The 27,488-nt window shown below is 38.9% G+C and overlaps 1 protein-coding gene across 4 annotated transcripts in view; it reads left to right on the plus strand.

The window, feature by feature from the left end:
- The window catches only part of Grm7 (glutamate metabotropic receptor 7), a 901,188-nt gene that overhangs the window by 424,430 nt on the left and 449,270 nt on the right, over positions 1-27,488 (plus strand). For all 4 annotated transcript variants that reach the window (XM_051155023.1, XM_051155025.1, XM_051155024.1 and 1 more), the window contains exons 3-4: positions 17,471-17,612; positions 26,788-26,942. In XM_051155023.1, coding sequence (XP_051010980.1) covers positions 17,471-17,612; positions 26,788-26,942 — 297 coding nt within the window. The remainder of the gene's footprint in view (positions 1-17,470; positions 17,613-26,787; positions 26,943-27,488) is intronic.

Genomic DNA, 27,488 nt, shown 5'->3' on the forward strand with positions numbered 1-27,488 from the left:
AATTTTGGCCAAAATTTATGAAACCCCTATCTTACATTATTTTTCTTCAATTGATACACTGTATGCTATTGTTTCTTTGCAAGTGATCTTTTCAAGGGTGCTCACAAAAGCAAACTAAAATTTTTCATGCAAAACATCTTTGTTTAAAAAAAAATTCACCATGCTGGGCGTGGTGGCACACACCTTTAATCCCAGCACTCGGGAGGCAGAGGCAGGCAGATTGCTGTGAGTTCAAGGCCAGCCTCGTCTACAGAGCAAGTCCAGGAAAGCCAAGCCTACACCGAGAATCCCTGTCTCGAAAAAAAAAAAATTCAACATGTTTTGTTTGTTTGTTTTACTCTATATGTGACTGTTCTATTGCTGAGGTAAAATATCATGTCCAAAAGCAGAATTCATGTTGTCTTCTGTTTCCAGAAGGATAGACTCTGTCACATGGGGCAGGCATGTCACTGGAAGGAGCAAGAAGCTATCTGGTCATACTTTTACTCACACATAAGAAGCACTGAGGGGGTCGCAGGAATTGGGAAAATATTTTAAACCCTCAAAACCTCTCCCAGGTCATGCACTTTCTCTAGCAAGGCTGTCCCTTCCAAAGGTACCAAAATGTCCTAAGTAGTATCACCAACTATAGGCATACTTTTAAAATCTATTTTTATTTTGTTGTCTTGTATCTGATTTGCTCTTGTCTACCACTATCCCTTCAAACACCCCAACACCAGGTAGCAGAGAAAGGTTAGCAGGGAGAAGGGGCGTGGTTCTCTTTGGCTACTTCCTGCTGTTTAATGTCATCTGGTTCTTTGGGGGGCAGTACCAATCAGGACATTCAGCCAGCAACAGCAAATTCAGCAGCAGCTTTCTCTTCCTCCTCTGACTGTCTCCTCCAAGCATTCTTGCAGCCTTTGCCCCCTGCCCTGGGATCTCATATTTATACCCTCTCAGAATCTGCCCAAGATGTTTTCCAACTGGGAAAGACCATGCCTCCACAGGAGGCAGTTTCCTGTTGACAAAGATTACATGCTATCTCATGTTATCAGCTGTGAACAAACAGGAGCAGCCCACATATCCCTTCTTCTGCAAAATTAGATGATAGAATGACTGATACCAAACACTAACATTATTAAGTTGCTTTGAAATGATTGACCAGACTCAATTATACTTTGCACCTTTATTAACACTATATTATCACAGATGGCTTCAAATACTATTGTTTTAAAATTATCATTATTACTAGTATTACCAGTATGCCTAGCTAGTGATCAACTAAGACACAGACACTTGTTATAGTTTAAAATAGCCTTAGTGTGGGGCAGGGCAGATATTAATCCTCTAAACTACCTCCCATAGTGGGAGGTATGTAATACCTGCCCCAATCCCATGGTATCTGTTTCTAATAACTTTTATCGAGCTATCTCCCATTCATAATCCCAAATGCTTGTTAATATTTTTTATCTGGGCCAGATTCTCCATCCATACCCGCCATGTGCTTTTTCTCCATCTAACCCATGGTGGCCTTTCTTTCTTCCTTTTAGGTTTCTCTCCTTTTTCCTTGTGGCAGTCTTTTTTCCCCCAGGATTCCTCTTTCTCTCCCCAAGCCCCATCTATCTCCTTTGCCCTGCCCAGGTGAGATGGCTTTTTATTACTCAAAAGGTGTGTCAGAGAGACAGCAAGCAGTAATTAGTATCAAAATACATCAGACTATTCCCCCAACAAAATACATTATAAATGCTGAAATATAATTTCATGGGGGTTGGAAAAAAAGACTTATGGTTGATTTGGGCTTGAAATCCATGCTATTTTGAACATACTCAAGATCTCCTATAATTAATCCTGCATCAGTCAAAGACCATAATTTAGTCTTCAGTTCAGTTCCATGTTGTTTATATCTATCTAACAGGTGAATGGATAAAGAAAACATGACATTTATGTACACTATAGAATTTTACTTTTAGTAATTTTAGAATTTTAAGTTCACCTTAAAGAAAAATGAAATTATGTCATTTTCACAAACATGGATGTGGTTAGGGCTCATCTAGATGCAAAATAAGTTTAATTTTAGACACAGTGGTATAAAATTCAAATTTAAGATTATTCTTCATACACAGTATATATATATATATATTTCTACTCTAACATGTGATATTGTACCTCATATAACTAAATTCTAATATAAGATTATTTACTTCCAATACTTTGCAACTGCTATTGCAGGCTGTTGAGGATAAATAAGTTATACAAGTTAATTATTAGTTGATCAAATCATGGTCATATCAATTATTAGTCTATTTTTATCACAAGAATATATGCATCATAGATGCAACAGATAGATATGATTCTGTAGAATGGTAAGGTAAAATAGTTAGATTAAGGTCTGCAAAAATCTCAGAGACAGACATGCAGAATATGGCAATTTAACATGTCTTTATTATTTTAAAGATTCATTAACAAGGAGACAGGTTAATTGCTGGCAACACCCAGCCTATCTCAAAGAGAATGATGGCTTCAAATGTGGCAATCAAGCCACTGGACAAAATGTGCTTGTTTCTACCACAGACAGAATTCTGCCTAAAAAAGGGCAAGCTTGGAAACAGGCAGAGTTGACAGCCAAACTCTGCCAAGAGAAGGTAAGCAAGTCCTCTATATTTCCTGCCTCACATATTGTCTGTCAGACATATTGGGCCAGAAGGCTTAAGATGATGCTCCAACATTATAGAGAGTTTTGGGTGACTGCTCAGGTAGCAAACTGTTTCTGTCATCTTCTCACTTGGGAAGTTGCTAACTTGCACCCCCTATATGCTCAGGTAATTAATTTATTCCTTCTCAAGTCTCTGATGGAGTTGAAGAACAGATAGTTTAGTTTTACAATTAAGCTTAGTTGTCTAGGGCTTAAGATGCTTTTAGGTCTAGATAGATGTTTTAAATCAATAACGATGAGATATGATAGATATTAATTTACATTCAGAATTTTATACTCACCAAGATAGGAAGACATTTTCTTCAAGGCTGGAAATACACATAGCCAAAACACTAAAAATGTAATATCTATGTAATTCTGATTTTTTTTCATGGTTCTTCTTGCTGTAGGTAGTTTATTGTAAATATGTGTAATAATATAAATGTATAAGTAAAAAATATTTAATAAAAAATTAGCTGGGTGAAAATTTAAAAAGCAAGAGGCAAATATGAAGGACAAATGATGAATATTTCCCATCATTTTTTAATTCTCTCTCTCCCTATCCCCCATCGTGTGTGTGTGTGTGTGTGTGTGTGTGTGTTTCTATCTGTCTGTCTGTGTGTTTGTGCATAAAATCATACAGAGAGATGTGTATAACATGAAAGTTTAGCTAGTTTGAATGAGGAAGGAAGTTTCTAGTGGGAGTGAGAAAGAAAAACAAAACAGAAGCTATGGGGAAATGAATATGTCCTCCTGGAGTCTGCTGTACAATAATTGTAAGTTTAAGAATAATCACCTCAATTTATGTTACAAAAGCATCCACAAACACAAGAGAATATTCAAACAATACAAATTTGACTCTTGCATTTGTCTCCCTAAAATTATCAGTGATTTCAGTGATTGTTTAGAACTTGGCCTATGGGTTAATAAGCTTGAGTCTGCATGACAGGATCCATCTCAGTAAATTTGCTGTTTTGAAATGACCATTTGCTTGAGTGTTGTCAATCACATTTGTGTCCTGTGAGTTACGTGATCACTGCATAGCTGTGATGGAAACTATAAGCCCATAAAGTCTAAAAACTAACTATTTGGCTCTTTACAGAAAAACAGGCAAACAAACAAATGAAAACCCAAGTTTCCTGACTGTTAACTTAAATGAACAAAAGACTTTTGGGAAGGAAAATATTTTCTCTGATTTTTTGATATTGCTATTGCTGTCATGTGACTAAGTTCATAGGCTCATAACTTTTTAAAAACAATTTAATATAGGATAACTCTTGTTGCCTGGCTACTCCTACCATATCTGCTTCTGAATGCCCCCTAATTAACCTGCAGTGTAGGTGTCTCATTGTACTAAATGAAGATTCTATATGTAGATGGGATGAGACCTAGTACACTATTGCTAACACACAAGAGAGACTTTAAAATTATATAGGCAATAGAGCAATGCAGGGAATTACATCTGGGCTACATGTAGAATCTAGTATATAGGGGTGTGTATGTCAGGGCTTGCTCAAGATGCATAGGCCCTTTCAAATACTGCTATGCCTTATTGACAGTCTCGGGACATCCATGACTGTCTATGAGAAAGACACTTCTGACTTTGGCCTTACAAGAGAAAGTTCTTGGTTCTTCTTGCCTCCCAATCCTTCTAGTTACCATGTTATTTACAGGAGTTTCTGTTTCCTATTATTATTTCTTGCAGTCACAACCAAGGCTTAAGTGATTCTAGTTTCGCTGTAGGTTTTGGAGCTGAACTTATGGGCCACAGGGTAATGTAGCAAACGATTTTCGAGGTGGATGATCATGTGGAGTTCTTGTACACAAGTTACAATACTATCAAAATGTAGCAACATGGATCCTGAAAGGTTTTTGGTGAGAAGTAAAATATACCTTTTTGTTTTAGGAAGAAAATTTCCAGGGTAGCTCAGAACACTCATAACTGGTAAGGTCCCTGATTGGTTTAACATAAACTAAAAGCCATATTCATTGGTACAAGGTTGTGCTTTTTGGGAAGAGGGGAATTTTTTTTCTAGTATTTTACAGTTAACGTTCCAATTAAGTAGGTAGGTGTTTTCCTTATTGCTGGCCAATTGGTTTCTGTGGTTTTTATCTTTTAACATTCCCAGGGTAGCAATTGTGTGCTGCCTATCCACCGCCCTTGTCTCTCACCTTTTCACTCCTCTGATACTACCTGGGAACTCTGTTTATTAGAAGCGGTTGATTTCTAAGTCTAGTGACTTCAAAAGCTTTGACTTCATCTTTATGTATGAAGCATCTTCTCCTTTTCCTTGACTCCCTTTACTGTGTGATAAAGAACCTTTGGATTTTTAATGGCAGAGGTGGACAGACTGCCCTTCAGTCTCTCATTTTAAACAAACAAACAGACAAACAACCTGTGTAATATAAAAACATATTGTCTTTAAAAATGGCCTGTGCTTCATTTAATGGCTCAAACCTCTTCCTGGAATTAGAGGATATATCTTTATGCATGTCTCTCCTCACTTCCTTTTAAGATGACTCTAAGCAGTTGATAAAGTGTATTTGTAAGTTTTATGTAGAAAATTGCATTGCATTGAGTTGAATTGAATTCAATACTAGTAGCGTGTTCTTTTGTCTTTTTTTTTTCTTTTTCTTTTTTTTTTTTTTTGTTGAGACCAGATCTTATTGCATGATTGAGGCTGACCTTCGGTTGCTATGTAACAGAGCATATCTGTTCAAGCTGCCCTTGAACTCCTAGTCCTTCCGAGTCTGTTTCTTCAGTCTAGAGCATCCAGACCTGTATCTCCGTGGTCAGCCAGAGTTATGTCCTTTTTGAATGAGAGATTCTTAAAGCTAACTCTGTTTCCTGACTTCTAGGCACAGCACCAGTATAATACATCCCTTTGAAGTTTGTGAATAGTCCTCATTAGTGCCTTGGTCTTTTTTTTTTTTTTTTCTTTTAATCAATCTTCTTTTACTAAGCCAGAACCTTCGTTGAAAATAAGTACATTCCTGCAGGAAATCTGTCAAATTCCCCAGTGTAACATAAGCACCTAAATATTGAATCCCTAAGCTAGATGACCCATGTATGGAATTCCCCAAGGAAAATCAAAAGACAAATGAGGTGTCTCTCAGAGCAGACTAGGAGCAGGAGAAGCCGGACCGAAAGAGCTCTTCTGTCTTGTACTCCTGAAAACCTCAGCCTCATACTGTCAACAGTTTAGTGGATCTTCTGGAACTCTGTATTCAGTGCCTTTCTCCTTGCTGTGACCAAATCTACAAGAAGAGACAACTTAAGAGAAGGGTGACTTCTGTCTCATTAGAGGGTGGCTTCCTTAGTCACTCACCCCATATTCTCTCAGGAGCCTATCCTGTCATAGGTTTCTAGCTTGTCACAGAGATGCCTCCTCCTTGCCCACAGTTTCTCTTTTCTCTGCAAGCCCTCTGTCCTCTAGGCCCCCTCGCCCCATGTCTAATATCCACCTTCATTTCTCTCCTCACTCTCCCTCCTATACTGTTCCTTCTCTTCAACTGCTTCTACTCTCGATTCTATTTCCCCTTCTGAGGGAGATTTCAGCATCCTTCCTTGAGTTCTCCTTGTTACTTATCATCTTTGGGTCTGTGAATATATTATACGGCTAATTTACGCTTATAAGTGAGTACATACTATGTGTGTCTCCTAGCGGAGGGAGGGGAACAATAACTCACCCACAAAAACTTCAACCCAAATTCTACCCTGCCTACAAGATGAGCAGAGATAAAGATAGAGCAGAAATTGAAGGGATGTCCAACCAATGTCTGGTCCAACTGAGACCCACCCCATGGGAGAGAGCTAGCCCTTGACATTATTAATGATACTCTGCTATGCTTGCAGACAGGAGCGTAGCAGAATTGTCCTCTAAGAGGCTCCACCCAGCAGTGGATCAATACAGATGCTGAGATGCAGCTTAACAGTGGGCGGAGTGCAAGGAGTCTTGTGGAAAAATGGGAGGAAGAACAGAAGGACCCAGAGGACACAAGTGCTGCACAAGATGACAACAGAGCCAACTAACCTGGGCCATGGGGGTCTTAAAGAGACTGATGGACCAACCAAGCATCATGCATGGACTAGACCTACCCATATGTAGCTGATGGGCAGTTTGGTTTTCATGTCCCCTAGCAAGTGGGGGCAGGCTGTCTCTGACATGAACTCTGATGCCTGTTTTTCAATCACATATGCCTGGAGTGGCTGCCTTACCAGACACAGGGGAAGAAGATACACTCAGTCCTGACTGTGACTTGATGTATGTGTGTGTGTGTGAGGGGGGAGTTCCTTTATCTGAGGAGTAGGGGAGGGAGCAAAGGAAGAACAGAAAGGTAGGAGGCTACAGTCTAGATGTAAAATGAATAAATAAAATTAAATGTAAAAAAAGGGGAGGGTGAGTTTATTTTGGCTGCACTTTTCAGGAAGTCATGGCAGCAGGACCATGAGTTCCCAGTTCACATTGCATCAACAGTTGGGAATCTGGTATAGACAAGTGTTGGTGCTCACATGAATTCTTCTTTTTATTCAGTCCTCAATCCCTAGCCACAGGAATGCTACCACCCACAGTTAGGGTGGTACCATTCCCACCTCAATTAACGAAATTAGAAACTCTCTCACAGATGTGTCAAGAAGTTTGTTTTCAAGGTGATTCTAAATATCATCAAGTTTACAATTAAAATTACCCATCACACTGGGGAAGCATTCATGCAAAATCCTGGGGTTTGGTCCAAAGACATAGAGTGTGATGCTAACTGGCTTCCTTTGTGCTTATAGGAGCATCTGCTGGCAAAGCCTTTAAATATTTCATGCTTTCCCTGGGAAGGAAAGTAGCTTTCTAAGCTCTGTGACAAATGGGGAAGATGATACATTTCTAAAACCATTGGAAGCAGGAATCATTTGTTTCCACTTCTTTGCTTTCAGACATTCGCACTGATACAGAGTGATATTTCTTTAACAATGATAAATGTTCAAATCCTCTAAAGATGGCTCTTTTTGATATGTGTAGTCTGTTAAGTCTTAGCCATAGCAATAGTTTGGTGCAGGATAGATAGATAACAGCAGAAATAATAAGTAAAGAAAAGGGCACTGAAAATATAGCATTCTTAAGGATCAATTTAATTTATTGTGAAGTAATAACAGCTAGTCACATTGTCTTTTTAATCTTTATATTGAAACAAGCATATCCATACTGCCAGTATAACTGCATGTGAGTAATACTCTGCATATTTCTGTATAGATTCAAATCTAGGCAATCAGACATTTCATCAACCACATACAGCAAACCTAAAGCTCTGAGTAGAAATTGTTTCTCATTTGCTATTGAAGGGATGATGATTCTTCTATTTTTCCTTCCATAAAGACATATATAGGAAAATACTGGCAAGGTTGACATAATATGCCTACGTCTGAGTCACTATAGAGAAATGGGTTGTTCTGAAAGAGTTATCAAGGAGTCTCACTATCCAGAAGAGTTTGATAGCCTAGAAGATCATGCCTGCACTCTCTAAGTACTTCACCCATTCTGCTGTAAGGATGGGGACAAGATGTGCCAGAGGAAAGAGTGAAGGGCAGAAGATGAGGGAAAACATTTCATTAGAGCTGGGAAGACAGTAGTACTGGGCTCAAGATGAAAATGCCTCTGGCTCTGAAGGATTAAACAAATCTGTTTGATTTCTAAGTTCCAGTCCCTCATCTACAAAAAAAGATGAGTGTCTGCACCTCAGCTCAGTGATTGTTGAACATGGCGGTGTTTGACCAAGAATAGAGACCAAGAATAGGCATCAGCTCTGTGGTGGAAGGCATGTAGGGTATGCTTGCAGCCCTGGTTTCAACACGCATACCACACTACAATCAATAGAAATTAAAATAAAGGTGTCAAAAATCCTTGCAAACAATGAAGATTGTTATAGAAGAGAGTAAACACCAATGAGAGTCAATGAAGAATGGGCAGAATACTGAGTTCATATATTTTCCCATAACCTTGAGGAAGGGCAGGCAGTTTGAGAGTGATATCTCCTCTGTAGTTGAGCACAGTAACCTCCCAAATATGTTCAAAACCTTTCAGATGAATTCCCACCTTGACATACCTAATTAGCTCTGCTTTGTTTTGTTTTAAATGTATATGAATGAATGCTTTTCCTGTATATATATCTGTGCCACATGTGTGTGTGGTACCCATAGAGACCAGAAGAGGGCATTGGATCCTCTAATACTGGAGTTATAGATAGCTGTAAGCCACCATGCATATCCTGGGAATTGAAATCAGGTCCTCTGTAAGAGCAGCCAGTGCTCTTAACTTCTAAACCATCTCTCCAGCCTCCAGCCTCTAGTTTTGAAGGCTAAAAATGAATCTTAGAATATATCTGCCTCATTTCTGCATGTGTACATGTACACACATGTACAAGAGTATGCACGCAAACATGCATGTGCGTGGGAACTAACTGAAAGGAGCCAATAATTTGGTAATGCCAGTCAAGCCTGAGTTTCATAAATTGACACCTAACCACCCCCCCCACACACTTTTTTTTTTTTAAATTTGGTCCTGAGACGCATAGACATCTTCCCTGAGGAACCACCTGGAGACAAATGACAACTGGTTTTGACTGATGAGAATAATCCAGCTATAGGAAAGACCAATGACTGTGAAAATCAACCAGTTTCTTATTTCTTGTTCAAGGGAAGGAACAGCTTGCCTTCTCAAGGTTTCCTGAATGGGAGCACATTCTTCATTAACCCAATCATGACCTGCCAGAATACCAGCTGTTCAGGAGACCGTGATGTTCTGTACTGGGACTGCAGTTGTAAACTAGGCTCAAAGCAATTGTGTAGGACAGCACTATCTTGAAAGACAAAGTTTAAAAGGAGAGTTGCCCTGTTAGTACATATCCCTGTGTAAGCCAGTCGACGTCTGTCTTTTATGTTGTTTGCTTAATACACACCAACACAGCATGCCTGAACCTTAGCATCTGTTTAGCAAATAGGTTTCAAAGGAATGAAGTAATGAATCAGTAGGTAAAATGTGGATGTAAAAACAGCAGGAGAAGTGACAAACAGCCCTGGACAGTGGTCACTGCCTCAAACCTCCACTTTGCAAAGTTTGCTGCAGGTGCTTAGCAGACCGAACAGCGGCACTGCACTTCCTTAGCATTTTTTTGAAAAGGTTTTGCTCTCAATGTTTCTTGGCTGAATGACATGGCAGGCTCACTCCTTACTAACATGTAAAGATGGTGCTTTGAATGTGCAGTGTGGTTTCCCTGGCAGAGCACCAACTGGAAGATTCTCTTAGATTTGGCACACAAAGCATCATGTAGCTCAACCCTGGCTGTACAGGTTTAGTTGGATTAACCTTCCTTTGGCTTCACGGCCATCAATCCCACCTCTCCGCATTGTGTGGGATGCCCTTTATGTCCTTGTGCTGAGAAGATTCTGGAGGAATTCCACCGTTATTTTTTTTCATTCTTTTCTTCCTTTCTTCAAGCTAGAATGGTAAGCAGTAATCTTAAAGTTTATTCAGATTTGGCATCTAAGAACAAGCAGTATCCCAGTCAGGTCTTCCCAGAAATGTGTTGCCAAACTCCATCTTCCAGTAGTGCTTCTACTTCCCACATCTCCTTTCCTCCTCTCTCTACTGCTGAACGAGATTGTTCCAAAACCCACCAAGTTGACTTTCACTTCATTTCTTTTGGTCTTCATTACAGAGCATTACTTCCCTGGCATCTCTTTTTCTTTTTGGTTTACTTGAACATTTTCTCATTCAAGAATTTTCTCTCCTTTTATATTCAGATAAGAATTCAGGAAGGTAAAAGATCACAACTCTGTTCAATTATTAGGCACAGAAAACTGACTAGAGACAGCTTCCAGAGGATGGTGTCCCATCAGCTCCAATATCAAAAAGTGGGTAGCACCTGACCCTCTTTCTTTATCTATGTGATGACTTACCTTGAGAAGTCTTTTTCTTTGACTTTTTCTGGATACCCAGTTTGATAGTAATTGGTATTTATACTTTCACTTATGGCTTGATGGTGCCAAGAGCACAGTAACGGCTCCATGAATCAAGATGTACCCATAGTTGGAGGAAAAGGCCCTGACAGGTTCTCTCTCCACTCCTCTCCCACTTAAAAATAACCAAAACAGCAAAAAACAATAACAGCAAAACCAAAACACTTTGTTTCATGAAATAATTCCTGCAGATTTGTCCTTCAAATGTCAAGAAGCCATTCCTACTGAATGAAGCTCAAAGATTAACACAGTTGATACCTTAGTTGTGACTGGGTTGAAACTGTTGCTTGGTAATATAAACCTCCTTACTCTAAGCAAAACCACAGAACTATTGCCAAAGCTGCAAGGGGAATGACAGTTGGGCAGTTTTATCCACAATGTCCTTGGCCTTTCCCTCCCAACATTTCCCTCTCCATAAATGTAAAATATCAACCTCAGATAACCTCTTCCATACAGACTTTGATTTCTCTAACTAGATACCATGTCTACTTTTAATCCTTCATTGCATGACTTTTCTGAGGAACCATGAAGAAATGTTTATTTATGCAGATAGACACTGATGCCAGACCAAAGAAATTATTCTATCCAAGTTTAGCTAATGATTCAGTGAGTTTATTGAGTTACTTACAGGAGTATGTGTTACCTATAGAAGCATGGATGCCTCAAAGAAAGCTCTACCCTACCTGGGTGACAACTCAGGAAAAGTGCATCTCTGGCCCTCTAGAGCTCTGGAGCTCTCTCCACAACTTACAGGCAGACAACATGATGTGAGAGCATCCTTTTTCTATAAGGTATAACTGTTCATATAACCTCAGGAAGGGTCCTGGTGAATCCTGTAAGTTTCCTGGTATTCTAAGATTTGTGTGTTTTCTTCATTTTCATAGTTGCATAAACTCCTCCTACCTCCTAATTCTCATGGAACCCCCTTCCAAGGCTGAATATTTAAATTCAGAGAAAACAGATACATCATGCCCCTACATTCAATTATCTTCCTCTTCGTTTATGACATATCATACACAAAAGCAAGACATTTTTAGTCATTTAGCATTAACCATTGAAAGATGAAAATTCCAGTACTAGCCTGCAATCTAAGGAGGCACTTAACTTCAAAACACTTCTGTCTCATAAAAAGAAAAAGTAGCCATTGAATATGCTAAGCAATAAAAGGCATATGAATGACATCTGATTTTGAACATTATCTTATCACTCAGTCACATTAGTATTGATCTTCATCTGCCTTGATCTGAGCTCCAGGGTTATTCAGATGACCCTTTTACTAACATATTTTGTTTCTCTCGAAAAATCCTACAGAAACTTGCGCGACATCATCTCACTAGCTGCTAAATTGAATTGGCTTAGCTAAGTAACAGGCCTCATGTCAAGTAGAAGCTCTTCCTGCACCAAGCCACTGACTGTAAATTGTTTCCTCTTCTGCTTTTAGATGGAAGAGAATCTATAATCAGTTAGGAGAGCAACAGAGTTTATTGGACGAAATCTGTACTCTGGCTCCTGATGTCTTTTGCTGTTACAGGTTGCACCCTACCAGAGAAAGACAAAACCCACCAGCTTTCAGCTTCAAATGAAGAAGAGATTGATTTCCAAGACTGAGATTCTCCTTATTATCTCAGTGGCTTGTCTCCTCAAGCCACTGACAATTGCCCTCTCAGAGCGGAGGTGGCAAGAAGGGAGTTATCCTGCCAGTGGCATGACTAGTTTTAATTTTTTATTTTACATTTTATTTTCATTTATGTGTATGAATATTTTTCTCGAATGTATGTCTGTGTACAGAACATATACAAGGCCTGTGATAACCAGAAGAGGGCACAGGATAGACTGAGACTAAGTTACAGACCATGTTTAGTCATCTGTTGATGCTGGGAATTAAATCTAGGCTCATAGGAAGAGCAGCAAGAGCTTTGAACCACCAAACCATCTCTTCAGCCTGAATAATATAACTTTTCATTTGTAATTTTTATAATGACACTGCCCAATTCTACTGTTTGTGAATACCCTTCCCATGGCAGTAGGGACTCACTGGGAAGTTGCAACATTCATTGATTAAAACTTTGCTAGATGAAAGACAGACTTTTCAAAAGTTAGATTCTTGCAGCTAGAGATGTAGCTAAGTAGTTCAGAGCATTTGATGCTTTTTAAAAAAATTTATGGTTAGTGTTTTTTAATATGCATGGGTGTTTTGCCTATCTGCAGGTCTGTACACCATGTACATGCAGTGTCCATGAGAGCCAGAAGAGGGTGTCAGGTCCTCTGGAACTGGTGTTACAAACAATTGTGACCTGCTATGTGGGTGCTGGGAATTGAAACCAGGTCCTCTGGAAGAACAACACATCTCTGCAGCATACTTGTCGCTCTTATAGTAGGACCACAGAGGTTTTCAGAACCTAAAGAAGGCAGCTCAGTTTACAATGCCCTTTTGTGGCCTCCATGGCACCTGCATGTCACACACACATACACTATGCCCACAATCATGTATGTAATTAAACAAATAGTTTTTAATAGTCAGAATCGTAAGCTCTCACTGCTTAGCCACTATTTCTCCACCTAGATAGAGCTTGCATTTGTGCAGCAGAGTAACATCACATACAGTGGGCAAGCTGAGTCTTTTGAGGGAGACTTAGCTAGAAGAAAACCCAAAATGAGGGATTAAATTTGCATTCAGTGGGACACCAGCTTGGAGTGAAAGGATAGTCTTACGTGCTGAGTCATCATTATGGAGAAATTGACCAGCTGATACCTGAACATCAAGCATGTCTGGGAGAGGCATTCCAGGTCCCTTCTTTGTTCGGAGAATCTCCACCCCTACCCCAATCCCCTCCACCCCCCACACCATCACCACCCCAGAACACAGCTTTTCCCTCAAGTTGGTGGTATATATCTGACATAACACATTTCATCAGAATGCCTGAGTTGAAGTCACCTGCCCACAGCCTAAGTGAGTTTTAAGCCTTCTTCTATAGCTCTGATGCAAATGAGATGATTTTTCTTCCAGCAGGCACAAATGATGCCTTCCAAGAGCCAATGAAAACAGCATGCTTACCTCTTTACTTTCCTGTTCCAATCTTCTTTTTTTTTGTTGTTGTTGTTGTTGTTATTGTTCATGTTTTTAATTTTAAGAACTTGTTCATCCCCATTACCATGATAATAGCCCATTTCTCCCTTCTGGTGAGGTATTTGATTTGGCTTACCTGTGGGCAGCTCTCAATTAAAAAGGCATGAGGCCTCTCCAAGCTGCAGTCATGAAACCCTACTTATCAATTGCCGCAGTGTGCCTGATTGAGTAGCAAGTGAAAGTGCGGACCGCCCCTCTGCTAATCACATAGCCAAATGGAGTTTGCTCTCATTTGCTTAATCATTCAGCTGTAATTGAATCCTGATGGGAAGCTGGCTTTCTACCCAAATGCTTCCTCTTCTCCTGCAGAGGAGGTGGTAAAGTAGCCATGCCTTTTCCCCAGGAGCCCCAGGACACTTTGCAGACCATTTCATTCCCTGCCTCTGCATAAAGCCTGCCAGACATGGAGAAATTACCGCACTGAGATGCTGTTGACCACTTCCCACAGACACCTTCTCCATTGTTCTTTCTCTGCATCACTGTGCACTTGATAACAAAGCACAGTGACCCGTCCTTTCTCTTCTCCCCAGGCCACCATCCTCAGTTTCCTTTGTTTGGAATAGCAACACAGAACACCATAACCACCTCCCAGAGCTAGCTGCAACTCACATGGAGGTGCACAAATGACTCTTTCTCAGCATCCACTTCCATGTGGCCTGCAGGATGTTCTCCCAGTATAGTTTCCAGACCAACAGTGGCAGCATCACCCAGAAACTGCATGCATTGAGACTGGGTATGAATTTGGAGGAACACATGCATTTAGTCCATAGCACCCACATTCTAAGGCTGGATAGTTTATACCCACTTCCTCAAAGGAAGAGTATCAAAGATGTTGAAGGAATATTTTAAAGTCACCAAGGGAGTTAATATACATTTGGGGGTAGATGCCTCTAGGTACCTTAAATATGTTTCTTGTACAGACTTCAGTACTTATCAGTGATTGAAAAGCAACAGTCACTATTGCTGTGTTTCACAGATGGCATTTTCTTTCCCTTGTTTCCTTTATTCCTTTATTTTGGAATTGTATTACAAAGAAGTTTCATTCATTGTTGTGTATTCAGTTACTCATTGTGGCAATTGTAGTCATATGAAATTGTGGTCATTTGGTCCACTGACTAATAGTCCAATGATATCATTATTTATTTTGTTCTCCTCAGTGACGTTGCTTTACTCATGGGATGCTCATCTATGTTGCCTCCCATATCCATTTGATATTTGCCTAACATTTTCATTCATTCATTTTTTTTATGAACTTATTTCTTCACATTGATTGGTGACCCAGCTAAGTCATATGTGTTACTGTCTATAGTCAAAGAGTTACCCATTTTCCAAGTGAGGCATTGTTTAATCTGTTGAAAGAGTTCTCCAAACCAGCAAATGGATGCTAGATAGGTGTGTGGGATGTGAGATATAATTGTATCTATACCTTCTGTAGAGCATTAGTATATGTGTGTATATACACTAGCATGTGTGTTTCTCCTTTCCTCACTCTCTACTATCCAAATTGTGTGTTTTCTTTTAGGCCCCACAACTATAATATGGCATGGCAGGGCTCATGCCAGATTACCCCCTTGCTTCTGTGTAAGTTATTATAGCAACCAGGATCCTAACTTTCATTACAGGGTTTATCTCACATTGTTGAAGTCAAGTATACAAAACAGCTTCCAATTGTGAAACTGCATCACCACAAAGAGGAAGTTTACAAATCAGAATATCCTTTTAAATGTAATTCTTAGCCACAGTCTTTCTAATTAAAACACTGCTCTTCAGAGTTGAGACAAGTCATGCCCTTTGCACATGTTCTCGGCTTCCTTATACATTCATAATAGAGTAAAAACCATTGTCACAGTTGACAGGGATCCTTCTACATAGTGGACATAAGGTTTTATGTGATGAAGGTCAGTTACCATGGTATATTGTTCTGGGGAGCACACGCTGCCTCTCTCATCATATACTGACTGTGCCACATTCCATCCCACACAAATTGTGCCTGTCATCATGCTGTTCTTTTCTATGGTGCTCTCCCACTCTCCTCTTCTTCATCTCCAATTTTACATTTTACTCATTGTTCTATTCATAGAAGGATTCTGTGTACAGCCTTTTTAGTTCACTGTCTCACCTATACTCAATGTATCCCGGGTTCACTCTTCTTGCATAAGTGTACGTCGTGATTGTTTTCCATCTAACTACCATTTAACTATCCGACATTATTAATTTCAGTGCTGTTTTATTTTAGATCTTTTCAAAGTATTTAACTCCTATGGACACTTTCTATTTGACCCGTTGGGTAAATTGACAAGTCTGTTGTTATTGATTTCAACTTCATTAAGATCTGAGACACACTCTGCATGTTTTCTGTGAGCTTTCATTTCTTTTTTATTTAAGGTCCAGTTATGGTTTGTCTTAATGGACCTTTCAGTTACGCTTCAAAGGGGTGTCTACTCTTGTTGCATATGCGGTTCTAGAAGTGTCAGCTAGGTTGCGTAGCCTGATTGTAGTGTTGCAGGACATCTGTGCATAGGAAAGTATCATGAGTGTTCTCTTGAGGACTGAAGTTAGAGAGCTGCTTAGCATAACACTAATACCTACTGAGATTAAGATTAAGTGGAGTCTTAATTTGGGATCAGAGTTTATGCTTTTCTGTGCTCATGGAAGCCTGTTCATACTCCACATACATCTGGGTTCTAAGTGTAACAAAGTCTATTTTAGATGTCTCCCCATTGCACGACAGGAAGAGCAAAGCAATTTTCTTGTTCCCTCTTAAGTTTTCCATCCCTGGGATGTTCTTCATACTTTTTTTCTACAAATATACTCTCTAGTTTTATCCTCACTTACCTGTCTGAAATTGTTCTTTGTTTTAAAAAAAAAAACAATATATTCAGGAGTGATGACTAAAGGAGAGTTGGAATAAAATGAAGTCCCTCAATTGTTCAGTAAGCTGCATCCCCCATGTCTTCTCTTGACATTCATAAAAATTGATTGGGATCATGAAGACTCTGAGAATCATGGAGTCAGAAATCTATTTAATCCTCCTGCTACACAAAGTAGGAACATTGGCTACTATAATATATTACCTGGTTTCTGGGAAGATAGCATGAAATATATGAAGCGAAATTTTAATGGCTGGGCCAATTATATGAGATGTACAAAGTTTTGTTTGTAATAGCTGGTGTTCTTGTTACATTTTTTTCCCCTTGCTTTTATTTTATTTCTCTGGAGCTGGCCTTTAAAAGTTGAGAATCATGTACTGGAAAAAAAGAACTGGGAATACAAAGTTCAGAAAGCTTTCAGGCACAAATATGAAAACTCACTGTTTCAGTGTCTATTACATTAATGTAATATATAACATGCATTGTAGAGACCATTGTCCACACACTTGTCTGCCACCTTTTACCTGCTTCCTCAAAGCTAAGACCACTGGCTTTCCTGGGAAGTGTTGGTATTCAAATTGCATGAGGATGTGGTTTACAGTGTGATTTGCACAAATAGTTCAAGAATAATCATAACGTCTTATGCCTTCCTGAAACACAGGCATCCCCACGAAAGTGCTACATACTCAGTATCAGTACTTCCTCCACACCTTCCCCCACCACACACAATATCTTCCCTGTTTCTTTGATATCTCTTTGGGAACTTTATTGACACTCTGCTTTCTTTTCTTGAACAGGTGGGCTCTGCATTGCCCAGTCCGTGAGAATCCCCCAAGAGCGCAAAGACAGGACCATTGACTTTGATAGAATTATCAAACAGCTCTTGGACACCCCCAACTCCAGAGCCGTCGTGATTTTTGCCAACGATGAGGATATAAAGTAAGGATGACTGTACTGTGAATCCCGTTCCTATGCATGCCACAGCTTTTGGAGGCAGAAGGATGAGGACCCTGGCACGGAGAGGAGAAATAAAGTCAGATCAGAGCTCTAATTACAAGGTGGTAAACTCTTTCATGCTTGCTGTCCCCACACTGGTTGGCAGCCACAGCAGCAGTAGCACCTTGATGTCTTCTAGTTTCATTTGGATTGAAATCAAAGCCTATTAAATTATTGGTAGAAAGAAAAATACTAGACCTTTAAAAAGCCATATTACTAAAAACGTGTTTAAATGTTGCAGGCTTTTATCCCAAGAATGGTGTTTGTTAGTGTCGAAGACAATGGGCTTGTAATTCTGCCTTCTTCATTGCTCAGAATTTAAACACAGGACAACAACTGTTGGACCTCCACACTCTGCACCCACCTATGGTTTATTCCTTTCTGCATTGATTCCTTGCACTCCAAACTTGGCATTTTTGCTTCCTCTTTGGCCTACCTTTTTGCATTTACAGCTGTACCATGCAAAACAACCATTTAGATCTCTTTTAGAATGCAAATGGCCCCTGCTTCCTTTGCTAAACACCATAACGTAGGCCAGAATTTTATTTTTGTCTTTTTAAAAATTAATAGTAATTTTACCCACCTGAAAAAGGGTTATTTTTTCTAACACTGTCCAAAGCCCTAAATAAAATGTCTTGCACCCAGTATCCTCTCTAACAAGGCTTGTTTTATGCATGGCAGAGCTCCTAGCTTGTCAGTCTTCTGGTATGCCACTCTGGAGGCACTCTGTACCATGCTCCTGAGCCCTTTTTTAAGCACCCTGTAGGTGTACTGCATGGGTCTGCTCTTGACCTAGCTTGCCTTAGCATTTCACAATATAGGCCCCTGACGATCAGTGCCTATGGATCTGTGCAGTTGTTAATCTATATGCATAATTTCATTTTACCTATACTACAGTTCACCCAGTTTTTCCCTTGTGAATTAATAATTAAAATTTTTATCACAGAATTTCAGTTATAAATAATAATGCCATAGCACACTTCTAGTACAGAGCTATCTGTGCTGAACTATAAATATGGAAATATGTACCAATAATACATAATATACTATTGCTGTGTAAATATGAAAGACTAATATATTATATCCACAGTACACATAGAATTTTACATGCTCTTTTATGTAATTTAATCATAGGTTCATTATTTTGCATGCTCTAAGTGCATTTAGATTGTAAGATTTTGTAATCTAAATTCTAAACTATGATAAAAAATTTTTTTTTTAAAAAGGCCATCAATACAATCATCTGGAGATATGCTAACTTATACTTCCCTAGTGTGGAAGAGTTGTGTTGTATATTATTACCTTGTATATTAAAATTGTGTGAATGAAAAATTAAAGTGAATTTGAAAGTGAATTATTATTTTTTTTTTTTTAATGTACAGTTGAAGGGTTCAGATCATAGCTTCTTCCTTACGATTTTCCAAGGTCACTTTCAGAAGCCTCTCTTTCTTCTCCCTGTTCCATGTGTGCTACCAAACAGCCCGGAATCTCTCGAACACCCTACTGTGAAGTTTTGACCACAAGTGAGGTGTGAGGATGATTACATGGAAAATTATTAAGTTTTTAAATTTGAGACTATTTGATGCACAGATCAACACAAACTCTCTCTCTCTTCTTGGAACAGTTTCTTCCCCTAGCCTCCCATTTTCATTGCATCTCAGTTCTTCCATCAATAGAATGAAAAAATTTTAAACTGTCCTGTGGGAGGGCTTCCTAGTCTAATTTCCTTCTAAACGCTTCATGTTATATGTACTGCTGGCCAGGAGGCTGTTTCTATTCCATCCTTCCTAGGTCTTCCCACTGTGTCTCTCTGACCAAAGTATTTCTGGAAAAACTTCTCATCATACTTTAATTTTTAGATCATGCCAGTGGTGCCATGTTTCTTTGTTGTTGTCATCTAACGGTTCAGATGAGTCTGTAATGTCCGTTATCTATATCGGTCATTAGACCAGATTACTTGTGAGTGGTGTATTTATCCTTCCTATCCATCCTGATACTAAGAGAATAAATAGTTGATCAATCAATGTCTTTGAATTAATGAATTGAGTCTAGTGCTAAGTGTGTAATGATATAAGTGAAAGCCTCACCCCCCCCCCCAATTGCCAACTTTATGGTTGATATCTGTTCACATATACCATATATGAATTGTCCACTTAATCCTTGATCCCAATGTACCAGCATGTTCTGGGTGCTTCTTCCTCATGTTTTTTGTTCATGGCATTGTTTTAGTGAACCTCTGTTTGTCTTTATCTCATGTATTCTTTCATATATGCCTTTCTCTGGGAAGACAAACATTGGATGATCATTAGGTATATTATTTCCTTTCTGGCACAATGTGCTTTGTTCCACTGTCAGGTTTTCTTATTCCTCTTTGTGTTTAGTTATTTGTAAGGTTTTGTTTTCATATAATGGTCTTTGGACTCCAGTGTTTCCCCTCATACCATTAATATCCTTATCAACCATTTTATACACCTTTCTCTTGCTTACTTTACACATTTACTAAGACATGATGCATTTGTACCATATGTATATGTTGAGTCTTAAAAAGCTTTGTGATTAAGATTATACTTTTGGTATGAAATGCGTGGCTTATGCTTTAGGTAGAAAATGTACAAATCCCTTCATATTATTATATTATTTTCATAGTAGACTTAGTTTTTATATTAAATATTATTGCTTATTATGATCTATGTGTTGACATCTTGGTTTCTCAGCCCAGTAATAAGTAGTCCAGTGCATATATTTCTTCTAGAATGAGTTCTTAAAGGCAGAACCATCTGAAGATTGCAGAATTGCCACAATGTTGATTCTTTTCTCAAAAACTGAACACTGGAGATGGAAAAATTTGACATTTCTTGCAACATTAACTTCAAATACTTTGAGAGTAGCAATAAAATGGCATTAATATCTCAATTTTGAAGGGAAGCTAAATGCTAAATCAGTCATGGCTATAGATAATTTGGATTTTAAGGAAGAACAACATCTGTCTTCAAAATTTGACTGTACATAAAAGTAACATGTGCTCATTGTAAATCTCTTAGAATATAAGAAATAGTTGCGTTTTTTAAAAAAAATAAAAAGATCTTGTAAATCTTATTTTCTCCAATTCTGTTTAAAAATTAAAAGGCAAAATAAATGATTACAAGTAATAATTAAAATAGTCTCTTATAAAACCTATACCCTCTGCATTCAGAGACAGCTTTTAGTTAAATGCAGTTTAATATTTGCTTAGAAATTACAAACGAACTTAAGTTTTCTTCTGTAAAATGGAGATTACCCAGGCTTCACATGTACATTTTGTGACTCACATTAGAACTTAGTCACCGTCTGTACTTTGAGTAAATCCTCATTTGTTTATATGTGTTTGTTCTCATCCTGTTTTCTTGGCTTCTCTCTAGCTTTCCCACCTCTGTCAGATGCCATCATTTTTCAAAACTATTAAGCAACAAATTACCATCTTCTCCTTCCTGTGATCCAAAGAACTACATATTTCACACAGAAATACAAATACATGCATACACATATGTCTTTATTGGACAGTTTTCATCATGTGGAAATTGAAAAATTATTCATAGTTTTAAAAACTGTTAGTTTCCTGTTTTAACTACAGCCTTTGACATACAAACTAAGCATATTATATTGACAGTCCCAATATTTTATTTTAGGAAAAATATATACACATATTTAATTATTTTAAACATTATTTATTATGTATATGCACACATACGTGCATGAGCATGAGGAGGTCAAAAGACAACCTGTGTGGGAGTCATTGTCTCCTTCTATCTTGTGGCCATCAAGAATGGAACTCACATCCTCAGGTTTAGTGCCTATCGCCTTTGTCCGCTGAGCTATCTCATCGGCCATTTGACAACAAACCATAACTAAAGTACTCTAGAATGGAGCATTTGCTTCCTATCCTGTCTTCCATAATCTTTGCTTCTGTTCTCTTGGCCAGCTAGTTCAAGTCTTAAATATTTTTCGGTTATATCTGCATAATGAGCAGACAGGCAAAGTTGGATTTATTGGTTTTCTACATTGTCTACTCATTCATATCTGAGATGGTTTAATCATATAAAGCTCTTCTAAGGTCCCACACCCATATGTCACTTTTTTACTATATGAAATTATTGTTTACATTATTATGGGTATGTAAATGTCTAATTGCAGAATCAATACATGTTTTTCTTTTGATGTTCTTGTATAATTTTTGTTTTACCTAATGTTAATATGATAATTATTTAGTTTTTATTATTTACTGACTTGGTTTCAGTACTTTCTCATTATTATTAACATTAAAAAGACATCTTTTTCCCCCAGGTTCATAAATGAATAATCTCAGGTCCAAAAATTGTTTGGAAACAACTTTCTGAGACCTCCATTCGCTTCAAATCTGGGACCAGTTACTATTCTGTTAACATTTCTCCTTCTTGTTTTCTCTTTCCATTCCTGAAATCTCTGTCTTGTTCCCAAAAGATTTTACTCTACATGCATGTACATATGTGTGTGTGAAATATAGAGTATATATACTACATACCAAGTATATATATATATATAAATGATACATATATATATATATATATATATATATATATATATATATATATATATATATTGTTGGAACACATTCTAGAGTAACGTCTTCTAAAAGAGCAAACCAAAGGAAACACGTTTCAGGTCTAGAGAGATGGCTCACTGTCTAAGAGCCACTTATTGTTGTTGCAGAGAACCCAGCACACATATTACACAGCTCACAATTGCCTGTGACTCCAGATCCAGGAAATCTAATTCCCTCTTCTGGCCTCTGAGAGCATTTGCATACATGTGGTGCCTTTAAACTCATGCAGGTATACATATCGGTAAAAATAAATATGTCATTTTCTATACAAAGAAAACTTTGTTTGATTCCTAAAACTGTTTTTATTCTGAATCTACAATTAATAGTTGGTATATTGATATTACGTCACATATTTATTAAAATAGCATGTGGCCCAGAAATGTTTTAGCAAACAGTATTAATCACTTATGAGTTGGAGAATTCTTTGTGCGACTCGGGCACTCTAACTTTCCAGTGGGAAAAAAACCACAAGTACACTGAGCATGTGTGAAAATTCTCTAACAATTAATAATATGATTTTTCTGTTTCTTTTCCTGAGTTTCTCTGCTTTGTAGGATATGCTCACTGTTTCCAAAGTTATTACTTTTGTAACATGTTTTGTTTATCTGTTTTTACATCATTTTAGCTTTTTAATTCACAAATTCATCCTCTTTATTTCTGTTAAAGGGTAATATTTAGTAAACTACGAAATAATGTCTGAAAATTGTGGCACCTGCACCACCGTGGTACCGAGTCAAGGGTGAAGGACTGCAGATTTAACATACAAGAAAATAGTGGGTCCTTTATGCTAAGAGAGCAACGGCCTTTATTCAACGTCCAAAGAACCTTTTTATAGGCAGCAAAGCAGGAATGCCACTCGCAAGTGAAATCCCTCAAGAAGTGATTGAGCACATGAGGGAAAGTCCCAAGGAAGGGAGGGGTGCGTTCTCAGAGCTGTAACCATGACTAGCTAACCAACACAAGCACAGACACGGAAGCTGCTAAAAACAGGACATGCTGTAGCAAGACAGGCAGGCAGCCCAGTTGGGCTGGGTTCCCACAGGTTACCCCCCTCCCCCTTTATATAAAACACAAATGAGGTCTTCCCTTAGTTTGCCAAGACATTAGTTTCCTACCTTACTGTCTTTGGAAAGGCTTTGAGCGTCAAAACCCTCCTGTCTTAGATCCATGGGCACCTCCCTGGTCTTACCCATCATTGGATACTCATTTATCAAGGCTCAGCCAAGTCTGGGCAGTGGGGCTATCCCCTGCCAAAGGCATGGTGCCACAGCACAGACAGCCGAACTTATGATGGTATTTTACATGAAATGTCTCCATAATGTTACTCCTGCCCAAATCCTCAGGCATAGCAACCCTGCCCAGGCTGTGATTAGTCAAATACAGCCATATTGGTCTGCTCAGACCTACTGGCATCAGGATGAGGGCGCTCAAATGGTCTTCTGTAGGCTGGGCTGACTTTTGTGGAACAACAGGACACATGTAATGCCCAGGAACCGAGATGGGTGCTTCATTGTAGACAGCTGCTCTCCTGCCCCCTTATTAGGCAAGGACTTCCAAGCCCTCATGGTGCAAGTTGCAATTGGCGCATACACAGCCGGGTCATATTGTATCTGGGCATTAAGTTCAGTACACGAACGCATGCCTGCAAGCATATCCATGTTTCTCTGTGGAACCCCATCCACTGCATTACGTGCGGCAGTCTGAATACACTGTTCTTGATAGTCACTGCACCAGAGCAAATAATCACCCCCACTGAGGACTGCTCTACACATTTGTTGTCAATCACTAGGTGTTCTTTAAACTGGAGGGCTTCATGCTGTTTCTGAGATTGCCCTGGGATAGTTGGGTGAGGCACTTCAACTACTGGAAAAACTACTCCCCGAGAGGGAGCAAAAGGCTCTGCCAAAGATAATTGACTTTGATAATCTGGGTTTTACTCCAGGGGCCGCTCTCCTCTAGTTTCTTTGTTTTTGATCTTATACTCCCTCAACTTCTTCTTGGGGGCCCATATTTCAGAGATTAAAGTTGCCTCTTCCTCCTCAGAATTAGAAGAAGATATATCAGAGGCAATTTCAGACAGGACCCAAGATTGCACAGATTGCTCCTCCTGCAGTTTATTCAGGGCAAGTTCCATACTTCCTAGCTGCTCTCTTATTTTCTCATCTTCATTTTAAAGCACATGTCTAACAAGACGCCATAATGAAAAGGTAGCGATAGGAACACTGTTGGATCTTTCCTTGTGTGAAATCCTCTGGAGGTCAGACTTCACCTGATCCCAATCTTGGATATTTAGCTCTCCTGTTACCTTAAACCAAGGACTACTCAGTTCTGTTGTTTTTATAAAATCTTTAACAGTCTCATGCTTAATCCTGGTACCTTAATCCTCTAACAATCTCACTAGTTGATCCACCAGAACCTTGGAAGAACTTGAGGCACCCATTTCCTATACGCCAGTTTCCTACCTCCGAGAGGCGCTGGACAGCTTCCTCCGGGCGATCTGTCAGCTTTCTCCCTTCTTTTCCAATCTCGACGGGACCTTCACTTGTGGCGCAGTACCGAGTTAAGGGCGAGGGACTGCAGATTTAACGCACAAGAAAACAGCCGGTCCTTCATGCTGAGAGCAACGGCCTTTATTCAGCGTCCAAAGAGCTTTTTTATAGGCAGCAAAGCAGGAATGCCACTCGCAGGTGAAATCCCTCAAGAGGTGATTGCGCACACGAGAAAAAGTCCCAAGGAAGGGAGGGGTGCGTTCTCAGAGCAGTAAACACGACTAGCTAACTGTTATAAACACAGACACGGAAGCTGCTAAAAACAGGACATGCAAGACAGGCAGGTAGCCCAGTCGGGCCTGGTTCCCACAGAAAATATCTTAATAACAATAGTTAGAAGGTAAGATTTAAACTGATTTATGTTTCTGCACACTTTTTCAGGGAATGTTTGTTGTATGTAGTCTTACATTTATTTTAGCATTATTTTAAGATTTGGTTTTGTTTTCTTAACCTTCCTTTCTCAAAGGCAACAGCAATTTTTCATTTCTAATATACGTTCTTTTTTATGTTTTTAATTCTTTCCATATCTTGTTTTTTGTTATCCTTATCTATCTCACCTAAATGAATTTGTTGTTTTGTTCCATCTCCTATATCACCCCTTCCTCATTTCCGCACTGGTGTCCTTTTCCAATGGGCTCTTCTGTACCTGTGCAGACACGCAGTAGACAGTAACCAGCTATAGACAGACTTACTAACTGGTGGAGTTGGTTCCGAATTGGCTATTGTATTAAATAATTCATTCTTGTCAAATTTGTAACTCTCTTCTCAGATGTAAATTTAAAAAACAACAACAGAATATTGTTTCCTCCTCGTATGACTTTTTTTAAAGCAGAGGTTTAGTTCCTTTAAGTGGCCTCACTATTCTGTACTTAATACACTGGTACTTACTTGCTCATTCCCTTCTTCTCCTTGCCTCCTACTTTCTACAATTTCTTCTCTACCTGTTGTTGCTCAGATGCTTACACTACTAGAAAACAGTTTCTTACAAGTTTTTTTTTTTTTTTTTTTTTTTTAAGAGAATTACAAGTCCAGATTTTGTCTGGGAGAAAGAAAATGTTTTCTGAGTTTTCACTATCGCATATTTTGTCTTTAAATATATATATATATATCCTCATCTATTTGGTTCTGAACATGTGTCGTACCTGGAAATTTTAAAGTCCTGAGTGATGAAAATTTGTGTGTGTGTTGGATATCTGTTTGTTTGTTTCTCTATGTGGATGAAGTTGTGTAGGTATATGAGCATGAATGTGTGTGTGTGTGTTTGTGAGTGTGTATATGTGTATTTGTGTCTGGCTATATGTGTAATATGTGTGCATGTGCTTATGTCTTTCATTTTTCACCTCACTTCCAAATTCCATTATAATGGGTAATTTTCTTGCTAACACTTTTTTCCTTTTTATACTTTTTATCTTGTTGCTTTTGATATTTGCAGACTGTACTCATCTATAAACACAGAAAATGAAGTTTTATGCTGAAAGTATGATCCTGTTTATTTTAATAAATGACTGCTGAAGTATGATTTATATCGCCATAGTACTTTCCAGAAGTGATACTTACCATTACCTCATCTCTCCCCCTTGAAAACCAAAAGTGCAAGATGAAGTGAAACAAGACTTTATCTGGCCAATATGGGAGAAGCATTCTAAGTTGTGCTTTCCCAATTTCTAATACACGTGAATATGCATCTCCAGTTTATGGCATGTTTATCTCTCCTTTCACCTACTGACATTTAACACCTATCATTTGTTATAGTCAGAGGGCTTTGCCATTTTTTGTTATTGGTTTACAAACCTCTTTACATATGCAAGATAAAAATCCCCACAATATCTTTTGCTTTTGCTCACTTATGTGTTGAGATGGCAGAGCTTCTTTGGGCTCTACTTGATTTTGAATATGCTTGTATTCACCTTTCATACTTATATCTTCTTTTGTGTTTCTTTCCATCCCATAGGCAGATCCTTGCAGCAGCAAAAAGAGCTGACCAAGTGGGCCATTTTCTCTGGGTCGGGTCAGACAGCTGGGGATCCAAAATCAACCCACTGCACCAGCATGAAGATATTGCAGAAGGAGCCATCACCATCCAGCCCAAGAGAGCAACCGTGGAGGGTATGTGCTTTGTCAGCAGCGGAGTTTGAGAGAGGAGGCTGCATTCTGTTAGGTGAACCAAACCAAAGTCTTTGGGGAGTTTCATGTTTGTACAGGATTTATAGAATGTGTTTTCCAGAGTGGGGCAACGGGGTGCAAATGAGGCCGCACACCTGGGCTGTTCCTTTTGTTGACAATCCTCTTTTGTAGAGATTATATTCTTTCCTGGTAATGTTGCAATTAGCATAGATTCTTTTCTCACTCTGAAGAGCTTTCTGAGGAGAGATCATCACCATTACTAAGAAGTGAAACAATAACATATCCAAGCGTGTGCTCAGCAACGCTGCATTTTTAGAGAGAACATTCTCTTTGTAATTTACCCTTTGCTTCTTAGCATGGCACCTGGAAGGATCACATCCTGATAGGGCTTGTGATCCCTTTCCAAGCCGGTGATTATAGGGTGTGACCCTCAGCAGATAACCAGCATCGCCTTCCTTTCCGAGAGCCCTTTCTTTTTCACTATTCCCTTGCTTTCCTACATTTCTGGAACTCCTCCTTTCCTTTATC

Source organism: Acomys russatus, chromosome 13 (genome assembly GCF_903995435.1).
Source record: "Acomys russatus chromosome 13, mAcoRus1.1, whole genome shotgun sequence".
NCBI lineage: Eukaryota > Metazoa > Chordata > Mammalia > Rodentia > Muridae > Acomys > Acomys russatus.